This window comes from Haliaeetus leucocephalus, unplaced genomic scaffold (assembly GCF_000737465.1).
Source record: "Haliaeetus leucocephalus isolate CR32 unplaced genomic scaffold, Haliaeetus_leucocephalus-4.0 Scaffold184, whole genome shotgun sequence".
Lineage (NCBI taxonomy): Eukaryota > Metazoa > Chordata > Aves > Accipitriformes > Accipitridae > Haliaeetus > Haliaeetus leucocephalus.
In genome coordinates, this window is record NW_010972620.1 from 1,712,424 (window position 1) to 1,733,987 (window position 21,564).

Sequence of the window (21,564 nt, forward strand, 5' to 3'; positions counted from 1 at the left end):
CTCCCTTCAGAACAAATAATTGATCCTTGAGGTGTTAATATATACAAATGTAGTGTAGCATTAATGTATTTATTAATGACAAAGTATCCTTCTGCATCTGTTACATACTTACCTGTTCTAATAGATCTAAATTTTCTGGTTTAGCAAGACAAGCTTGTTTTGAAGTTGTGGGATCATACTTGAAGGAGTTACTTGGTTTACCTTTCCTTGACATAGGAAAGGCATTGAGCTATCTCATGATTAATTTAACATGACATTGCAAGGATTTGAGTAGGCAGCAATTGGTGCATTTGTACGTTTGTTTATTTTCAGAAGTGTGTTGCTCTGTTTTTCAGAGCATTGTGGTAACAATCTCTGATCTAATTTGACAGTAGTGATGGGCTACATTTATATACTTGTGGATTGAGTGGAAATCTAAACTAAACTTGACACTTTATACCAAATCTTATATTTTAATTAATGCGTTTTCTCAGATTAGATGTACCTTTTAATTTAATTTTTTTTCAGCCTGGTGGTAGTCAGCTATTTATGCTTGTGAAGAATAAGTCATTCTTAAATGCACCTAACTAGTTAGTGTTTGGTCATAACTAAAATCATGTCAAAATGTTCACAAGAGGCCTGAGTTTAAATTGCCAGTCTTGCATATATCAGGGTTAGGATATACCAAATCATAACTTACCCATAGGTGGGCCTACAGAGCTAGGATTTGTTGAAAATTTTGCATGCATTTTTGAAAATCCAAGAGCCTGCTTTCTTTGTTCTTCCTGGAGAAACTGCTGTTGTGAAGAACCTGGAAAGTAACTTCATAGTGGAATCTAAAAACACGAACAAAAGATCCCCCCAGCTCAAGAACTGACCTGTCCTTGTCACTCCCTGTCCTCCTCACTGGGGCTGTTGGCTTCGAGGTCGGACTCACCGATGAGCTCACATTTCAGGTTCTCCAGAGCCCTGTAGGAGCAAGGTGTAAATCAGTCTCGGATTTCCAGCATGCTTTGGTTGTGGCAAGTTAAACCTTCACTTCTCTTAAAAGAGCAGTGGTAATTTTTTCTTTTGCTTTATGTTTATGAAAGATTTCATAGCAAACATATCAAATAATTTTTTCCATATTGAAAAAAGGCTGTTAGCAAGATATCCATGTTAGATTCTTTATACAGGTTGAAATACTAAGTAATATTCTTAAAATAGAAACACACAAAGTAGGACTGTATCATGACGCCTAACTTAACATTAGTTTGAACATATATTAGCTGTTTTATAGCATTTAAAATAAAAATAGTTCCATGTAGGTTTTCCCCTAAAAAGATTTTATTAGTGATTGGTATTAGATGGATTGTTGGTTTAAAAGAAGAAACATGCTTTATCTGTACATTCATAGATAGAAATGACAAATAGTCTTATACTTGACATGTTAGTGCAGTTAGCTGTATAAGATATAAATGCTAGTAATTACACTTGTAAAATTGGAGGACAGTATCAAGGTTAATATCGACCTGTGTGGTTAGAGAAGCTACAGAACAAGTTGAGACCCTTTTTTCCTTCGCTATTTAGATCAAAACTTCACCTTTTTCAGGTGCTTAAAAATTTTAATTTCTGTCAAATTTGTTATAATTCACAAAATCATTAAATTCATCTAAAGCTTTTAATTTTTGTGTTTCTGGCTCCTCCATTGAGCTTTAAATGCTTGCAGATCTGCAACAAAGTATGGATTTTTGTTGAATGCCCTAGAAGTGACAGATTACTAAAAATACCTCTAAGCCAGCTCACATTTCAAGAGCAGCATAACTGAAAGAGTGTAGTAAGCTTATTGGGCTGCAGTGTTTTGCTGCTTGCTGGACTGATTAAAATAGGCAGCTCCCTGACCTGGCACAATTATACCTCTTCATGTGTACAGCATGAATCTCTACAAAGAACTGTTTATGTACTGTGGAGGAGAATGGTGGGGTGGTTAGAAGGATGCTTAAAGAATGTTAGAGAATAGGCTATATGCTAGTGTGTAGAAATCTAGTGCTTTTTATTATTTAATTAAAGTGGTATTATATACAATGTTTATACCTAAATTGTTGAGAGACAATAATCAGTTTTTTATCATCTCACAGATAGTGCTTTGTGTCAGTTAGGATACTTTTCTCTTATGTTAGTGTGTTTGAAAAAAACCAAAACTTTACAGACAAGGGAGCTTTGGTGAAATACAGTACATGTGGTGCTATACTTGCTAACACATGCAGAGACAAATAGGATTGACCCCCTTACCCCCATTTCAGTTAGTCTTACATGTCACTAACGTGGGTGTGCAATATTTTTGTACAGAGAAAAGCACGCAACTATCATACTTAAAATGTGTTGCAGAATGTTGTCTTTAACAGACAACTTTTTCCATTTACATGTGGTTCTAGTCAGTTGATACTACCTTGCATGCCACTTGGATGAGTGATTAGATTTGCCATTAAAGTTGTATTTCCATGCAGTTGGCAAGTTTGGAGAATAAAACTAACCTTGAGTTTTCTTTGAGAAACATTTGCTATGCTTTCTGCCTTCTTAAAGAGACGGTACTTACATCATAGTCTTATCCTTAATTTAAATTCAGCAAGAGAAGGAAGAACAACATCAGCTGGCCGTCACTGCCTTCCTAAAAAATTCAAGGAAGGAGCATCAGCGTATTCTTGCACGCCGTCAAACTATAGAGGAAAGAAAAGAGCGCCTTGAAAGTTTAAACATTCAGCGTGAAAAAGAAGAACTGGAACAACGTGAAGCAGAATTACAAAAAGTCCGGAAAGCTGAAGAAGAGAGACTGCGCCAGGAGGCAAAGGAAAGAGAGAAGGAGCGTATCCTGCAAGAGCATGAGCAAATCAAAAAGAAGACTGTTCGTGAGCGCTTGGAGCAGATTAAGAAGACTGAACTGGGAGCCAAAGCATTTAAAGACATTGATATTGAGGTAGACAACTTATTATCGAAGTTTTGAGGGGTTTTTTTTATGCTTTTGGTGTTACATTGCTAGGCTGCCTGAATTTCATGTTCTTTACTAGTTTTATACTGTAACTGGTCTTATAAACAGCCTCTCTTAAAAATGAGACAGTTTGACACTTAAATATTTCATTTGCTCAACAGTGTAAGTAAACCTTAATTCTGAGTTTGAATAGGACCTTTTTTACCTGGAGGAATTAAGTGCAGCTGTTTGGTTCCTCCTTCCCCACCTTGTTGCTTGAACAGTATCTGAAACACAATATAGACCTGCAGGTCCAAATTTGTACTACCTGGACTGTGTCTCAATTGAAAATCAAGATACAAATGCTTTAGAGAGTTTTTTAAAAATAAAATACAAGTTACCCAGAAGAGATGAGAAGACAGTGAGAATGTTTGTTTCTGAAGCAAATTAGCTTAAAAGTTAAGGGGAGAACTGCAGAGAAGCTTAAATAAATAAATAAACAAACCGCATTTGTAACAGAAAAAAAATGTTTGCTTTATTTTGTATTGATAACTTTACTTGGTTGTAGGATCTTGAAGAATTGGATCCTGACTTCATTATGGCTAAACAAGTTGAACAGCTTGAAAAAGAAAAGAAGGAACTTCAAGAACGCCTGAAGAACCAGGAGAAAAAGGTACAAAGTAGGAGGGGTATAAAACCACGTCTATACAATGCCTTAGTTAGTGATTGTGAACTCCTGTGTTGATGATACATATATATACACACACACATATAATATTGGTGTTGAAAATGTTATTGTATGAAACTAAAAAAAGATGAATGTGTTAAAAACCAACTGACTTTCTAGTATCAGTACACAAATCTGTTCTAATTAATAGAGTTGATTTGAAAATGGACCCTTAAGCTGTATGTGAACTGAGTCTTAGTTGGCAAGACTTGTAATTGGAAAATGTTCAGAGAAGATTAAATGCTCCCAGAAGGTGAGGCCATTACAGAGAAGCTAAATTTAATTAGTTGTAATAGTCCTCACTGAAACGGAGGAAATTCCACTGCTAGAGCCCTTTTAAGATGGCACAATAGGATCTCCCTGAAACTTGAGTGACTATAAAAGTGTGAGGAACATGTTGTTGTAGTAAATAGAAATATATAACCTGAGCAAGGTGAAACTCACCGAGGACTTCTGACAGTATTGAAGATTGAAACAGGGGTTATATGATACAGTTGGTAATTCAGTTCACTTGAAACTGGCTTGATGCTAGAAAGTGGCAAGTTACTTAAAAGATCCTTACTGGAACCTTTTTATGCTGCAGGCTTGTAAGCCTGATGCTCGTACTGGGAAAAGTAGCAGAAGATTGAACAGTAGAATTAGTAGTCAGCTGGGTAAATGTGATCTACCCGGAAAGGTCAGCACAGCTTCTATAAAAGAACTGTAAGCCAAGGCTTCCTCTTGGAGTTCTCTGAAGCTGTTAGAACAAACATATGAGTAAGGGTAGTCTGGTTGGTGTAACTAAGTTGGATTTTCCAAAAAGCTTTTTACAGAGTTCTTCACCAAAGAAAACTTAGCAGCTGTGGGATAAAAGGAACAGTCTTTGAATGAAGTTCAATTTACAGATATAAAATACTTTGTGTAGGGAAAGCAGAAAAAAACCCCATCTCCCAATCTTTAGCTTTACATATTAAATGATGGGCTCCAAACTTTTTAGTCAGCAATGAGAAATTGGTGGTTCTGCATCTCGAGCACTGTGTGCAGTTCTAGTCTCTATCTCAAATAGAACATGGTTGAACTGGAAGTTTGAGAGGAAGCCAACAAGAATTATCAATGATGTGGCTTGGGTTCTGTGTAAGAAATACCTATGTAAATTAGTACCCCTATGTCTGAGAGACTTCTGGAGAGAGGATGTGGTAGCAGTGTATAACAGTGTACCTGTTGTAACAGTTGACGATGGGGAGCAGTTCTTTCACTGACTGCAAGGGATAGTGAACTAGGAAGCATCAAATGAAGCTAGTAGGAGCCATATCCAGAACTCTTTGTAGGTAGAAGATGGGTCTTCATGCTGTGAGCCATAGACACACAGGATTTCTTTCCAAAGTACATTGTTGTATATGAAAAGCTTCTTTGAGTTGAAAAGAACAAGAAGAGAAATCCACCAATGCCTACTAAATACAAAAAAACTTCAACATGGGAAATGCTGGGAGCTGAAAATTGGTGATGCTGAGAGAGTATTGTATATATGTCTGCCTCTATTCTTGCATCCTTGCCTAGGAGTGCACTTAGTTGCCAGTGGTAGTGGCAGGTTCTTGGCTAGGTGGATCTTTGATGTGGTCCAGTGTGGTTGTTTTTATGTAACAGTAATTATATATCAGATGTATTAGAGAAGTCTCCAGATACTGGGGTTTTCTTTGTGGGATGCTGAAGATTGAGTCTTCCAGATTTGGTCTTTGCATTATGACATGCTAAATGTGCATTATCTTTATTTAGATTGACTATTTTGAAAGAGCAAAGCGCTTAGAAGAAATTCCTTTAATAAAGACTGCATATGAGGAGCAAAGAGTGCATGATATGGAGCTGTGGGAGCAACAGGAAGAAGAAAGGGTAAGAACTTTTTGTTCATATGATAAAATCCATTAGCGATGAATGAAAAATAGTGGGTTTTGCACTGTCTTTTTTCCCCCAGCTCAATCCAAGGGAAGAAAGGAAAAAGTTGATATGAAATGAAGTGTTAGCTTCACAATTTCATTGTGCTAGCGGACAGCAGCATCTTCTGTTTAGGATCTGAAAGAGGAAAAGATAATTTCTCTTTCTAGTGGCTGAAGTAGATTGAATGCAAATATATAGTAAGATTTTACTTTGTAATACTTTTAATATTATCTATTTTTAGATCACCACTTTGCAGTTGGAGCGCGAGAAAGCTCTTGAGCATAAGAACAGACTCTCAAGGATGTTGGAGGATAGAGATTTATTTGAAGCCAGGCTCAAAGCATCACGACGAACAGTTTATGAGGTACACGAGATATGGTATTGTAATAAAATACTCCCCTTAAGTAAGGAACTAAACTTGTGACCCAGTGATTCTTCATGAAAACTAGAAACAAATTAGTATCTAGATTGGTTCAGTATTATGAAATTGTTTATTTTCTGTTTTGACTAAAAAAAAAATGAAGCAAAGTATTCTTGCACCCATTCCTAGATATTATCACTTAGACTTTTTGACAACTTCTGGAATAGCTTATATGGAAAATAAAAGATAGGTAAATTACTTATTTCAACGCAGCTGTTAGTAAGAGATCATTGGGTAACATATGAGCAGCCAGCTGTATCTGTATGAGTACTTGGATTTATTGTGGTGATGGAATAATACTGAAATAATACTGAAGCGGAGAAATAGACAGAAATACTTTTCTATTTTTTTTTTTAATCTTTTTGTTTGAATCTGGAAATTACTTTGATAGTCCAAGTATTTGGAACTTCAAGTTATGCTTTTTATGTTTGCAAAATTTAATAAAAAATTTAGACCACAAAGGCAGGGAAGGAACTGTGCCTTTGTTTCTTGCTCTGCATTTTAAAAATTCTACATTTGCTGAGGCTGTTTATAGCTTTGATTATTTGGCTATGTTGCAGTAAGAACTGGTTTAAAAAAAGCCAAAGAGGTATTATGCTAAAATAAGTAACTGCATATTATTCTTTGCAACAATATAGGTTAATTTTAAGTAATGTATTTTAGGTATAGGTAAATTATTATTCAGGTAATTACTTTCCTGAAAAAGCAGATGAAGGACTAAAATTGTGCATGGTGACTGTCTTTCTTCTAAGCAGGAGTATATTCCCCTATGCAAAATTTCTTGCAGAAAAGGTTGAAATGGCAAACAGGTAGTTGTTTTTCAGGGGAGCAAAGTTAATATGTTGGTTTGTGTTTCTGTGCAGCTTTATTTAGCAATTTGTGTAACTGTCTAACTCCTAAACTTTACAGTTCTGGTGTTTTCATGTGTATTTGTATTTCAGGATAAACTGAAGCAGTTCCAGGAACGGTTAGCAGAAGAGAGGCGTATTCGTTTGGAGGAACGCAAGAAACAACGCAAAGAAGAGAGGCGCATTACTTATTACAGAGAAAAGGAGGAAGAAGAACAAAGATTACGAGAAGAACAGCTGCTTAAAGGTATAATCAAGAACGTGATTATTTTATCCTTTGCATCCTTGACCCAGTCCAGGTGTGTACACAGCTAACTTCTGGTTCCACTGTTTCACGATATTGGAGGAAGTCTTTTAACTTTCAGTCAGTGGCAAAGACTGTGTTCGTTGCTATTAGACACTGTATCTTTACATTTTACCTAATGCATCTTCTGAATGTTTACCTGTGCAGCATAGAGATGAAAATAAAGCTTTATAGGAGGAAGGGAAAGTGAAAGCAGATGAATGCTTCCTGCCCTCCCCTTCTCCCAGACATAAATAAAGGAGGAGATAAAGTAAGAGAGGCTAATGACTAAAATCAAAGACTCAATTTTTTGTTTAGTTTGAGTTCTGGCCTCTTTTTTGTGCATATCTTGAAGAGAATAGAAAGTGAACATTGGTGTCAGATCAAGAACTCAAGAATTGTAAGTGACTCACCTTTCTTTGTGAATTGCTTTGTCTGGTAGCCTGTTTCAAGGCTTGAGAAGAGAAGAGATGATAGGCATCCTGTAAGGTAAATTTCTGTCCTGCTTGTCACTTGGTGGATGAAGATTTTATGTATCAGAGTTCATAATCATGCAATATTTAAAACCCAACCAAACAAAAACCAAGCAGTCCTGAATATCAAATTTCTGACACCGCTAGCTGATTTTTTTTTTTTGTTTGACCTTTTCTAAGGAAGGGATCCTCTACTATGCTTGGGGTAGTTACTGATACTTTAGCTGGCACATTTGTGGTCTGTACATGGAATTAATGTACAGGTATTGGAACATTTTGTTTCCTTTCTTGCTAGCTGTTGTTCAAGATGTCACATTAATGGATGTATCAGGGTTCCTTTTCCTATTGCTTTTGAGTTAGGATACTTCCAGAAAACAGGTTCTATGGTTAGTTAAACGCATCCTGTGAAATGCTTGGATTTTTTTTTCCTGTTTTTCGCAAGGAGTCAAAGGGGTGTGACTGTATTTTGTAACCCTTCTGTAGATACAGCAAAATAACAATTTATATTGGTAATACATTCTGTGTATGTTTGCAACTCTGTAGAGCGTGAGGAAAAGGAACGCATTGAGCGTGAGAAACGTGAGCAGGAACAGCGTGAATACCAGGAACGTGTCAAAAAACTAGAAGAACTGGAGAAGAAAAAACGTCAAAGAGAAATGGAGATAGAAGAAAGAGAGCGTCGTCGAGAAGAAGAAAGGAGAGGTCTGGATGACCCATTTTCAAGAAAGGTAGGTGATACTTGCAAGTTTGTTTTCTTTTTGACTGCTGCTTCTTCTGTAGGTTATTTGGAAGAAGATGATAGCATTGCAGAATCACAGGTTAATTTTTTTTTTTAAGTTGTAGCGTAAGTGGCTACTTTAATAGTTAAGTTATTCTCACTTAGTTTCACTTCACTATCAGCGTTCTGGAATCTGTAGTTTAGTAATAAAGTGAAACAAAGAAACTACTAAGATCTCCAAGCTGTTTAAAAACTAAACAAATAAAGACTAAAAAGAATATTGAATAAAATTTTCTTTAACACAAAAGAAGGAAAGCTATATTGGAAGCAAGTATAGTGACTCATGCCAAAGCAAGGAATTAAGAGTAGATATTGAAGGAAAATCCCAGACTAAACATAAAAGCATAGTTTTGTATTTTATAAGAAATACACAATTAGAGAAAACATAAAAACAAGAGTGTGTGCAACTTCCCATTTACAAATATAAGTATTAGGGAAAATCATTATCCCAATCCAATGGGGAATAAAGTAAAAGTTATTTGCAAATAAATGTTTAATGATTTAAAAGAATGTAACAGAGTACCACAAACTTTCTACGTCCCACTTTTTCAGAACTTATCAATAAGGGAATTAGTTTTAAATTGCATCCGCCATAACTATTGTCTTTGTTTAATGCATACTTCATTGAGTAACACTATGAAGATAAGTGATCAGAGCTCATATAAATTGTTTTGATAGTCTATCAGGTAAATAATCATCACTGGTATTTTTCACATAAGAGGTACTCCTAGCCATGGGCACTTGATTATATGGAAAAGCTGATTCAGGTTCTGAGAGAGATATCTGTACCACTTGAAAAATACTACTTGCAGTTTTAGGATTCTTTCTTTGCTCACCCTTGTTTGTTGGGGTCATTTCAAAAGTGTTTAAGTAGACAATCATGGAATAGTGGATATGCAAGATCTTGTGTAACCTGTGTATTCCCCATATTGAAGCGCAGACTTTGACAAATAAAAACATTTTTCAAAGAGCGGTTTAAAACTGGAATACCCTTCTATAAAGAGGTTGTGTGATTATGTGAAATCAAGTATTTCATATGGTTTGCCTAATTTGCTCCTTGTGGTGGAATTAAGGAATAAACAACTGTTAGAAATTGTTTAAATGGTTTGTCTTTGTCCAGCAAAGGGGAGAGACATTTTGCGTTTATTTTAAAAAAAATAAATAAAAAAATTATTGCTCTGCCCTGCATCTATGCAACCTGTGTGAATCACAAATACCTCACCTGTTCTGTGCATTGAGGTACTCGGAACAAAATGGTCTCTGCTACAGAGAGCTTCCAGTTTATGCAGTTACATTTTCTGATCTAATTAGAAAGCACAAAACCAAATAATTCTTTGAATTCATTCCTACTGTGATTAAGCAGCAGGAAGATGAAACTGTTAGAACCTTTTTCATGTTAACAGGTGGTAGCTATGGCTCACTGTAGCTATTGTTCATACACTTGTTCATAAAATCTTTAGTGTATTTGCATATATCCTACCCTGCTAGTAAAGTGGCACAAAGGGAACCATGTTGTTTTTTAAACTGTGCCAGAAACAATGAAGTTAGTCAGTTAAGACCATACTCAAGTTATTCAAACTCCTAATAGTTCAGGATTCTCTACAGTGGAACAAGTGAGTTTTTAATGACATAGTGTGCTCTGAAAGGAGTAAATTATATGTTGAAAATCTTTGGTTTAAAGTATTCAGAGAGAATGTTCCTTATTTCTTTTGACATACAGGAATCCCGTTGGGGTGATAGGGAGTCTGAAAGCTCCTGGAGAAGAGGTGGCGAGACAGAATCTGAATGGCGACGAGCACCAGTGGAAAGGTAATCATTGTGTTACTAAGCACCAGTTGTATTGGGCTCAAAATATGTAGGCTCCCTTTTTGTTGCTGCTGCTAAAGCTACACTAACTGAATATCTCATGCATTTACATCTCTGAAAGTTACCTTCTATTAAAAAATTGCTTTGTAAGGATCACGAGAGAGAGTTTTTATCTTGGAACTGCATTCAGATAACATTCCTATTTTATTTAGCTTAGATATGTGAAAGCTAGCAGATACCTTCTGCATGTGGTAACTTGCTTACTTGGTTTCTTTTTTTAAGTTAAAAATTTCTGTCCCACTCAAACATTGGTGTCAGTTGTATAAATACAGAATGGGGAAGGATGACAAGCAAATGCAGGGTTCCTGGATGATCAAACTGAGATTTTCCATTTAGAGAACTGACAGTAATATATAAGAATAGTAAAGTCAAAGTTCAGAGTCTTAAACTATTCAAGTCCCAGAGTGAGTCACAGAGCAGAAAATATATGCCATAAACTAAAACAAAGTTCTGAAAGACTATTGAACAGAGAAGGAAGGATTTCTGAAGGAAGACTATTCTGAAGGTACTTGGCACTTCTAAAAAAAAAAAAACCACAGCTTGTTCACATCTGTGTATTTTAGGAGTTTTGGATATGTTCACTAATCATAATGAAGACTGTTTATACAGTTGTAGAAAATAAGATCTTTAATGTTTGCCCATCCCTGTGCTCCGCAACAGCATGAGCTAACAAAAATATTTCTGATGGTGCACATCTAGTTGTTCTTGAAAGCCTGTGCTGATGGAGATACCACTGCTTGTTCTGATTGGCAGTATGTTTTATTGCTTAATTAGCTTTCCAGGTAGATAGATTTTTATAAATGTCTAACCTTAATTTCCAGTGCAGCAATTTAAATCCATTACAGCTTACTCTGACTCCAGTGGAAGCAAATTAATTTACTCTTTCTCTCTAGTAATTTCTTCTAATGTATCAGAAGAGTATGCTTTCTCAATAAACAAAATAGTCTTTCAGTCTTTCTTTAAAAGCTGTGTTGCCATTCTTGGTAGTGAGCCACTTTCTCGTGAATTGCAAAATCACAAATTGGATGAAACTCCTGGGTGAAGCCTTTAACTATTAACATATTGCATAAGTGTATAATGCATCTCTTTATATGCTTCAATGTGATACTTTTTTCAGACAGAATGATACAGGTGACCCATATTCGTTTTTTAATCATTATAGCAGAGAGTTTTTCTGATTAAGTGTTGTGTTAACCATTTCTCATTCAACTTCTATAGCAATTGAGCCAAGTCACTGCTGAGGAGTTAAAATTAGGCATATTTGGGGTTATGTAGCACGTTTGGTGAAACTTTCCTCCTTCTTTTTACTAAAAGGAATATACTAAGGAATACCAAAAGGAAATACTGATAGCAGTCAAAATTAATATCTCTATGGAATTTTAAGTAAAGCAATGTTTCTCGATTATTTTCTTTTTGCTGAGCTTAGGAAATAACAAAGTAAAAGTGATGATGCTCAGACATAATTGCAGAAGAAAAGTGTACTTCTGCGTTCTTCAGTAGCCCCTAGTCTACCTTCAGGTGGATTTTAACCCTAAAGGGAAAATGTGTTGGATACAAAGACAGCAGTGCAAGCCTAACTGAGAGTAAAGTAATTCCAAAATGTGTTTCTGAATTGTGTGATAAAGGCAGTAACATAGAGGACAGAGCATCAGATTTAATTTGCAGCATGTATCTGGCTGTAACTACAGCTATTGGATATATGCATTAAAAAGTCCTTATGGATGCTCGTACAAGGAGAGAAGCTGTAAAATTTGTCTCACAGACGATTTCTCATTGGAAAGGGCACATTTTTGGTGTACACCCCATATTGGTACACAAGTCCTTACAGTCATGGAGCAGCCAATTGTACTGTGCAGCAATCCCCAGAGTGCTGGATTCCAGGTGATCAGCATGTTGCAGTGTTCTCAGATTTCCATACCATGGTCCCAGTTACAAGAAAAAACGGATTACAGAAAAGCAGAAGAGTCCAGCAAGGGCTGTCTGTCTCTTGGACAGCTAGTGGCTTTATTATGAGTTACAACTAGACTGTATTTGCTTTGTTCCTTAACTGTGCAAGAAAAGTAGTGTTAAGAAACAAAAGAGGAAAATAAAACTAATTACGTAATAAATTTTATAAGGAAGAGAAGAAAATCAATCCTAATATAAAAAATATTACAAATACTGTGATTGCAGGAAAAAGAGGTTAACATAGAAGTGCTATGTAGGAGTTAAACTAAAAGCCAGTTATTTAGTAGAAAAAGTCATTTTATGGTCGTACCTCTTGTTCTTTCTCTAGATCACAGAAAATCCATAAAATGCTGTCAGGAATTGGGCACTTGCTCATTGAAACAATGAAATGGCAACTAATACAGACCCGGTATTCACTAAAAGTGGTGGGGCAGTGCTGCAGGCTGTCATACTTAGTGCAGCTCATTAGAGTTATTACTGCCACAGATTGCTATCTCAAAGTATTAACAAATGGTTATGTGCTTATGGTCAAGAAATACTAAAAAGCCAAAATGCATAGAAAAGGGGAGTTGACCTCTATTTTATGTCTGTGCTGCTTGTGCCTGAGTTAAGATGAGCAAAAAACCAAAAGTTACAAACCTGTAACAGTGGTAGACACTATACCGTGAACTTTGCCAGCAAATTTCTGCTTTAATTGGTAAAGCTGTCTGCATACTTTCAGCTCATGTAGATCTGTGTGTAGGGGTTTTTAGGGGTTAATGAAAAATGGCCTATATAATAGAAACTGGATTGAATTGCTACCAGTGACTGCCATTCAATAATATTCTTAATATTCATGAATCCTTCTGTTTTTACTAATTTATCAGATACTTTTTGACTCTTTATTTCAGTAAACTTTTAAAGTGAGAGTTAGAATTTCTAAGAGGGAAAGGACAAAAGCTGAAATATGAGCGCTAAAGTTGTCAAACGAGAAAAAAATGTAAAAGAGGCATAATTTCACCTGCAGTAATAGTTTAAAAATCAGAGTAGTAATAGTTTAAACATAGATTTAAAAATCCTAAAACCCTGAAACAATACCTAAGTATGAATGAATTAAGGACTTGTTCGTTTGATGAACTTTATAGCCATTTCTCTACGTCTTTTATGTCAAAATAATCAGATTTTTCAAAGGAGACGATTATCCAATTTGAGTGTAAATGGAAGTTGACAATCTCCGTGTCTTGTTTTTATCTCACAGCTCAATGGTAATTGCATTCTCCCTTACTCTTCCAAAACCAGGAAGTATGCTGCTCACAGTTCCTTGAAATTCTTGAGATGCAGAGACAGTGTCTTTGTTCTCACCTCTTGGAGTCCTACATCTGTTGTTTTGTAGCAATTAATTGCTGTTCTTTTGTTTATGTTTTACTAGCATAGTGGATTTCTAAACCTGTGGGGGTTTTTTGTTTTGGTTTGGTTTTGATTCTATTTTTTGAATCTGTGAGATTCAACCCAGTGCAGCTTCTCTTCTCTTGCCAAGAAGCAGGTACCAGTACATCTCTCTGATGTACTATTCCTTGTTTCTTTTTATTGCTGAGTAACTAGTTTAGGAAGGTTAATTTCCTAAAATAAAGAAATTAATCTGGTGACAAAGCCAAATTTTGTGGTCTAAATGTATGTCTAAAACCCTGTAGACATTAAACTAAATGGTGTGTCCAGAGAAGTGAGAACAGTGGAAGGCTCTAACCGTTGTTCAGCAGTGTCTGATCTTTTCAGTGTTACAAATTCAAACACATTTCAAAGATGAACTGATGACTCAATAGCCCAGGGAAAATACTCACCAATTCTTTACTTCCCACGTACATCCTAGTAAGGAGAGTCCTCTCTGTGCAAGCACTGATAGCCTGCCAGAGCCTGGCGCACCCTGCTTGGTGTCAGGCAGTAGCGGCGGATCGAGTCATGAGTTTACTACGTTGTCCTGCCATATCTAGTTGTGGATGCTTGTCAGTGAAAGTATTGCCAATCTTTTGGGCTGGAACTGTGCCAAAGCATATGAAAACAGGGATTGGACTGTAGGGTTGGAATGTGTGTGAAGAAGGGGGATACTTACTTGATGGTTGTGGGTTTTTTAATACTGGTTCTTTGAGACTTAGCTTGAGTTTGTCAAATTAGGCTTGGTGTAGAAGCCAAACCTCTTCTCTGTTGTGTTGCAGCAGATAACCAACAGGGGACTGTAGTTATCCCCTTCAAACTGTAGTTTTGAAGGAGATAGTAAACCATTCAGTCTTTACTGAAGCTGTAGGGATGGTGACCTACCACTTTCCCATAGCAATGAAGGCAATTAGAAAGTGCATTTGAAAACTGCAAGCTCTGTACATGTGTTCGCAACCACACATCAAGTGGATGCATTCAGAAATGGCCTTGAGAGGTTTGATACTGTCAATCTAATATGTAAAGCTTTCCTGGATGTCAGCTTCTACTTTTTGCTCATTCCCTGTGGTTTTTATAGAGATTGGCGTCGAGGAGAAGCAAGAGATGATGAAAGACCTTTCCGACGAGGGGATGATCTGCCTCGACGAGGGGATGATCTGCCCCGACGAGGAGATGATCTGCCGCGACGTGGTGCTGCAGAAGAAAAGGAACGTCCTTCTATGGAATCAACGGAGGACAGGCCGCCTAGGCGTGAAGGGGATGAGGACAGGCCACCTAGGCGTGAAGGAGATGAGGACAGGCCGCCCAGACGTGGATTGGATGAGGACAGGCCGCCCAGGCGTGGTTTGGATGATGATAGAGGGAGCTGGCGGGCTGCAGATGACGACAGGGGTCCCAGGCGTGCTTTGGATGATGACAGGCCACCTAGACGTGCTTTGGATGATGACAGGCCACCTAGACGTGCTTTGGATGACGACAGGCCACCCAGGCGTGGCTTGGACGATGACAGAGGCAGTTGGCGTGCAGCAGATGACGACAGAGGACCCAGGCGTGGGCTGGATGACGACAGGCCGCCCAGACGGGCTTTGGATGATGACAGGCCACCCAGGCGTGGGCTGGATGACGACCGGGGCAGCTGGCGTGCTGCAGATGACGACAGGGGTCCCAGGCGTGGGCTGGATGATGACAGAGGTCCCAGGCGGGGGATGGATGATGACAGAGGTCCCAGGCGCGGGATGGATGATGACAGGGGACCATGGCGTAGCACAGATGATGACAGGCTCTCCAGACGAGATGATGACAGGGGTCCATGGCGTAGCAGTGATGACTCAAGGCCAGGTCCTTGGAGACCGTTTGGTAAACCAGGTAAAATACAATAATATAATAATCTTCCCTCCGAAGTGTGTGTTAATCTAGTAGATAGTGGATGTAATGTACTTGGTGCCAGAGATGGGAGAATCAACTCTGAAAACGTCTGGATTAATTTGGCTAATGCAGACCCTCCTTTACTTAGTATAATTAAACCTTTTGATTTGGTTGAATTTTAAAAAAAAATAAAATGCAGCAGTGTCTGTTGCTTGCCTGGAAGATACCTAACGGTCACATAGTAATGCTGGTAATTTACCTATGTGCAGAAACAAAATATACAAGTTGAATGCTCTGATGGGAGAGAAACTTTCTGACTAGATAGCATACCTTGGTCTCTTTCCCTGCCCCCTCTATATGTCTGAAATTAACCTCCTTTGAAGGATTTTGATAACATCATTCAAGTATGTCTGGTTTTTATAAGCCTTTTTTATGTGTACAAAGATACTCCTGTTTTTAGCATTCCCGTTTTCCTTTTGTGTCTACCTTTCTTGAAAATCCTGCTTTGAGCAGGAGCTTGGACTAGATGAACTTCTGAGGTCCCTTACAATCTGAATTATCCTATTCTTGTATAGTTTATTTCTAGTCTTAAGTCTTGTTGATGGTGACTAGAACAACTGTTTCTGATTCTTTTCAGAACTGTTGATGATGTTTAAATGTTAGGTATGATATTGATTTAGACACCAATTCTGTAATCCAGGCCTGTAGAAAAGTTACCATAAATCTCAAAACTCACACTCCAATAGCTTTCTCCTTTTTCCTATTTAAAGAAAAAGCAGGCTGCATAATAAAGAACTCCCATTCATAAATAACTGAACAATATTGCAGGATGCACTGTGTAAGTAGATGGTAAACGATAGTCATATTTTAAAATAGTGCTTTAAAAAGCAGTAAATTCTTAAATAATTTGCTTGCCTAAAATCTCCTCACTTGCAGATTTTCACAAAGGAATCTCCTGTCTAAGCTCCCCCCTTACTTCCTCCTGCACTTGTTTTGCACAAGACGCTTGAGGAGTCTGTGGTTTCTGACTGAAAACTGCAGGGTGTAATCAACTCTGCTAAATTGTTACAGGCAGTCCTGATAGATGAGGTATATATTACTGTCTTTATATTAAGCAGTTTCTACATTGTTTTGTCTATGGCTCCCACTCAATGTGCACACTTTTTACAAGCATCTTGAGTTGGATCCTCAGGGATCAAAACTTGAAGAACCAGTTTCAGTGAGGGAAGTAAAGGATTCTTTGTCTACAGAGAGATCAGAGGTCAGTCACAAATTCCTTTGACTGTGTTTCTTTCTTACAGGGGGATGGAGAGAACGAGAAAAGGCTCGTGAGGACAGCTGGGGGCCTCCCCGAGACTCCAGACCTCCAGGAGACCGTGAATGGGATAGAGACAAAGATCGTGATGAAAATGAGAAAGACCGTGAATTTGACAGAGATAGAGATTTTGATCGAGATGATCGTTTCAGGCGTCCCAGGTTTGTTTAAATACCTCTAGAATGTTTCTGTTTAAAAAAAAAAAAAAAAAAAAGAACCCTGCTGATAAAGTAATAATATGATATTGCTGAGTGAAAGGAACAGTGGTTGGTTTGTATGAAATTAAGCACTTCAAGGCAGTAAATGGATAGTGGCATTCTGGGGCCTTTTTGGTTTGTTATTATTAAGGTGACATTAACTGTTTACAGAAGGAATCCCAAAATGCTTTACTGCTTTTTTTTTTAACCTGTTATCAGGAGAATTTCACGTTAGGCTCCAGAGAAAAAGAAAAGGTTTTGGAAGTATGTCAGTATGTTAAACAGAGACCCACTGGGCCTGGAAATATGTGTGTTGTGATTTATTATTGCTTCTTTCCATAGCAAAGTTAAAATCTTGACACTTAAGTTTTATTTTATGTTTTGAATGGCAAAAGGGATGATGCCGGTTGGAGAAGAGGACCAGCTGAGGAAAATTCTAGCTGGAGAGATTCAAGTCGTCGTGAAGAATGGGACAGAGGTGGTCGTGACATGAGAGATCGACGTACTGATGACAGAGATCCACCCCTCAGAAGAGGACCACCACTCAGATCTGACCGTGAAGAACGTATGTTTATTTTAGTGTTCCTAAAGGCTTACAATCATTATAGGGCCTTCATGTTACTTGGACAGTGCTAGGATGTGGTAAAATGGGAATAAGTTACATTTTCAGCCACTTAAACTCCCTTTGCAGAAGCAAAGTAATAGAAAAAAGCTTTAGTGTAATTGAGAATTATTCCTTGAATCTTCTTTTAGTTGTATTCTTTTTCTGTCATAGTAGCATTTCACATCTGCAGAAGGATAACATTTTAAGTGTGCAGTTTTTATAGTAGGATTATGTTCAGGGTGAATGAAATTCTTGTACTTAAATTATCAAGATAGACATCCCAGAAAGTAATTTGTGGCTTATTTCTTAGAACCAATAAAATGTGAGGGTAATATTTCCAAACAAGGCCATATGGGTTTCACACTATTAATGGTATTGATTTTGATGAATAACCTATTTTAATTACATACATTAACCTGTTTTAATTATGTACACTTATTAATCCTTTGCTGTGTTCTAAAACCAGAATAACAGCAAACACATTTAGCCTGAGATACCACGTCTTCCAATTCTGGCGTTCTTGCGTTCAGAATTTCATTTGGTCTCTGCCCCGATTGTGGGTGCTCCCTGAACGTGGGTGCTGTCAGGCAGACGGTCTTGGAGAGCAGACTGGAACAGAACACAGCATGTCACACAGGACTTCAGCTGGCAGAAAGACCGAGGGTTCTCAATGTGGAGGCTTTTTTTTTTTCTTTTTTTTTTTTTAATTTTTTTTTTTTTTAATGTATCAAGAAGTTTAGGTGTTTGATCATCTGGTTTGGTATTTGACACAGCTTTGTTCACACATAGCTGGGGTAGAATTCTTAACATCCTTTTGGTGGAAATGAACAATTCTTCATATAGTAAAGGGTGGTGAATGCTGTTACCAGTGGAGTTGTGTAATCCGGTGCCGTTTATACCTCTGATTTCAGTAAGCTGAAGAGTAATTTGCTGTCTTTCAAGGCAGTGAACACCTAAACATTTTCCACAAGTGTTTTTAAGTTAGGATATTTCTGTTTTCGGGTTTCAGTCATTTCTAAGGAGATGCTTTTGTGCTTTTAATTCTGATAAGAATATAAGAATATATTTTTACATCATAAAACCACATACATCAATAGAACATTCTTATTGCAGTTGTTGTATTTTAAAGATGACACTTGGGTTGCTCACAACAATCCTGAATCTGAAAAGAGGCTTGAGTAGTTCCTGTCTGTTACTTCACTGTAGAATTAGACTGTGCATTTGGCTGTCATCATCATCTTGCCTCTTGGCAAGATGGAGAATCAGTAAATCAGACTGTCTGTGCTGGGCATATTTGTTTAAACTCTTGCAGGCTGCTTGGTGGAGCATGACAAAGGTTGTTTTATTGTCCTTCTGTATTTGTAGCAAGCTCATGGCGGCGTGCTGATGATAGGAGAGAAGAACGTGGAGAAGAACGTGAAACAGTTCGGCGATCAGCTCCTGCTCCTGCTGCTCCTCCAGCTTCTGCTCCCCCACCAGCGTCAAAAGATCGAGAAAGAGATGGGGAAAAGGAGAAAGGTTCCTGGAAAACAGAAAAGGAGCGTGAGCCCCTTCGCCGTACTAAAAATGAGACAGATGAAGAGGGGTGGACCACTGTACGACGTTAAGTGAAAATCACAGAGTTTAACCAATGTTTTAGCTTTGATTTGATGGAATCCATGGATTATATTTGTGCTTATAAACATTCTGAATTGGAATTCTTTAACAAATGTTTTGAGGTAATGTGAAAGCATGAGCTTGAATTACTTACTCATATAGATTGATCATGCACAAAACTCACAGCAGAAGGTTGGAAATTGAATGCCAGATTTTGAAATTTCAAATGATGCTTATTTCATGGGTCATTTGTTGCTAAAATAAAAAGAAGCAAGCCCAACAGCTGTCTTGAGTAATGCTTCTGTCTTGCACCAAAACAGGCTGACCTTTCTATTTTTAGTCTTTCTTAATTTGGAATGGGGTATTATTGTTGCAGAACATGCATTTGAGAACACCTCTGTTCACACAGTGGAATTATTGAAAAAGCAGAGCTAAATCAATTTCCATAATTAGCCAAAAAAAGGGGGGGGGGAAGCCCTCTCTTACATAGGTATCTTTGAGGGCAGACGGTTTGAGAGATGTATTTTATCACTATCTAAATTCAGTAAGTTGTTTAAATTTGAATTAAATACAATAAATATTATGAGCATTAGCTACACTGGGATATTTTCTGTAGATTTACTTGAATACGTAACTCCTACGAGGCCATTTTGCAGTCATTGTTCCAGTAATGTATACTGCTGCAGTGTACAACCACAAAACTTCAAGCTTTTACAATTTAAGTGTTTTGGTAAGCATATGGCTATGTATTTTCTGTTGCCAATATCACAGCTGCTTTTTCCATTACGGGATAATTCATGCCTTTCAAGGATTTATAAATATTGTCATATTTAAAATGTGTGGTTTTGGAGAAATTGTTGAATTTTCCCCCAATTCTTTGTCTTCAGGGTCAATTCTTTCCCTTTCCAAAAAAGTGATTTGTAGTAATGGCTGTGTTGACTTCAATTTTGGGGTGTGGTAACAACAATTAATTATCTGGTCATAGTGAAGCCAACACAGAACTTGCTGCTGTGTGTTTCTTCAATGATAAATAAACAACTTAAGGAATTAGCTGCTACAGTGTCTTGACTTTTTAGTAATTTCCTGCAATGTACGTTAATGCAGAACAGCTGTTGAACAACTCTTTTCTGTATGCATTCCTGTTTCTGTACCTGCTGAAGGAGAATGTGAGAACACCTGGGACAGTTTCTTCTTGAGTAACCTGGTTTAATTTTAATGTGTGTGAACAAAAGTTGTCATACTCCTCTTGTCCTTTTCCTGCCCTCTTCTGAGTTATCCAGGACCAGTAGGTTTCTCAGGAGAAACTTGTTCTCGGAGTCATCTTCTGAGATCTTCGTGCCTTGAGAGCCTGTCATCTCATTGCTTGTTGAGTCACAGAATTCCTTCAGGGCAGTAGTGTTTTCTAAGTCTTTGGGCTTTTTTTGCTGTGTTTTTTTGTTCATCATACAGTCCTACAAAGGATGGAACTAGAGGATGGCAGCTATCCAGTAATAGAGAGCACTTACTTGATTTGGAGTAGTGGGTGCTACTGCTGTTCAGCTGCCTCTTGCTGTCCTTATGTTCTGTGTTGTAGGATCACAGGATTATTCCTGTTAAAAGGGACTCCAGGAGCTCACTTCACCTCTGGCTGTCAAATGATTGTGTTACTCAGAACCGTGTTTCTCCAGTGTGGTCTTGTGCAGTCCACAGCCTTGAAGGTTTTCAACTTTTCTGGGCAGCCTCTGCCACTGCTTGACTGCTCCCACACCAAAAAACCATAGAATCATGGGATAGTTTGGGTTGGAAGGGACATTTAAAGCCATCTAGTCCACCCCCCCCTGCAATAAGCAAGGACATCTTCAACTAGATCAGGTTGCTCAGAGCCCCGTCCAACCTGACCTGGAATGTTCCCAGGGACGGGGCATTGACCACCTCTCTGGGCAGCCTGTGCCAGTGTTTCACCACCCTCATTGTAAAAAATTTCTTCCTTGTATCTAGTCTGAATCTGCCTGCCTTTAGTTTAAAACCATTACCCCTTGTCCTATCACTACAGACCCTACTACTATCCCCATAAGCTCCCTTTAAGTATCAAAAGGCCACAATTGGGTGTCCCCAGAGCCTCTCTTCTCCAGGCTGAACAACCCCAACTCTCTCAGCCTGTCTTCACAGGAGAGGTATTCCAGCCCTCTGATCATTTTTGTGGCCCTCGAAAAGCATAACCCTCTCTCTTTTCAGCTTCTACCCAGTGTCTCTCAACCTCCTGCCTATGCACTGCTGTGAAAAGTCTGAATTTTCCCAGTAACTTCCTGCTAGGCACTGGGTGGCTGCTGTTAGGTCTCCCCAAAGCCTTCTCTTCTTCAGGCTGAACAAGCCCTGTCCCCTCAGCCTTTCCTCCCAGGCAAGTGCTCCAGCCCCTGACTGTC

General features: G+C 38.0%; 1 protein-coding gene across 3 annotated transcripts in view; it reads left to right on the forward strand.

Annotated features, from left to right (window-relative positions):
• Nucleotides 1-20,209, forward strand: part of EIF3A (eukaryotic translation initiation factor 3, subunit A) — a 35,589-nt gene extending 15,380 nt beyond the window's left edge. Inside the window, exons 12-23 of one of the 3 annotated variants that reach the window (XM_010564693.1) lie at nt 2,585-2,932; nt 3,492-3,596; nt 5,403-5,516; nt 5,803-5,925; nt 6,924-7,077; nt 8,130-8,314; nt 10,085-10,173; nt 14,663-15,294; nt 15,355-15,450; nt 16,752-16,926; nt 17,358-17,527; nt 18,932-20,209. In XM_010564693.1, coding sequence (XP_010562995.1) covers nt 2,585-2,932; nt 3,492-3,596; nt 5,403-5,516; nt 5,803-5,925; nt 6,924-7,077; nt 8,130-8,314; nt 10,085-10,173; nt 14,663-15,294; nt 15,355-15,450; nt 16,752-16,926; nt 17,358-17,527; nt 18,932-19,173 — 2,433 coding nt within the window. In that variant the 3' untranslated portion in view covers nt 19,174-20,209. Of the gene's footprint in view, nt 1-2,584; nt 2,933-3,491; nt 3,597-5,402; nt 5,517-5,802; nt 5,926-6,923; nt 7,078-8,129; nt 8,315-10,084; nt 10,174-14,662; nt 15,451-16,751; nt 16,927-17,357; nt 17,528-18,931 lie in introns of all 3 variants that reach the window. The other 2 variants (XM_010564692.1, XM_010564691.1) reach the window with 2 other exon arrangements.
• The last annotated feature ends 1,355 nt before the right edge of the window (nt 20,210-21,564 follow it).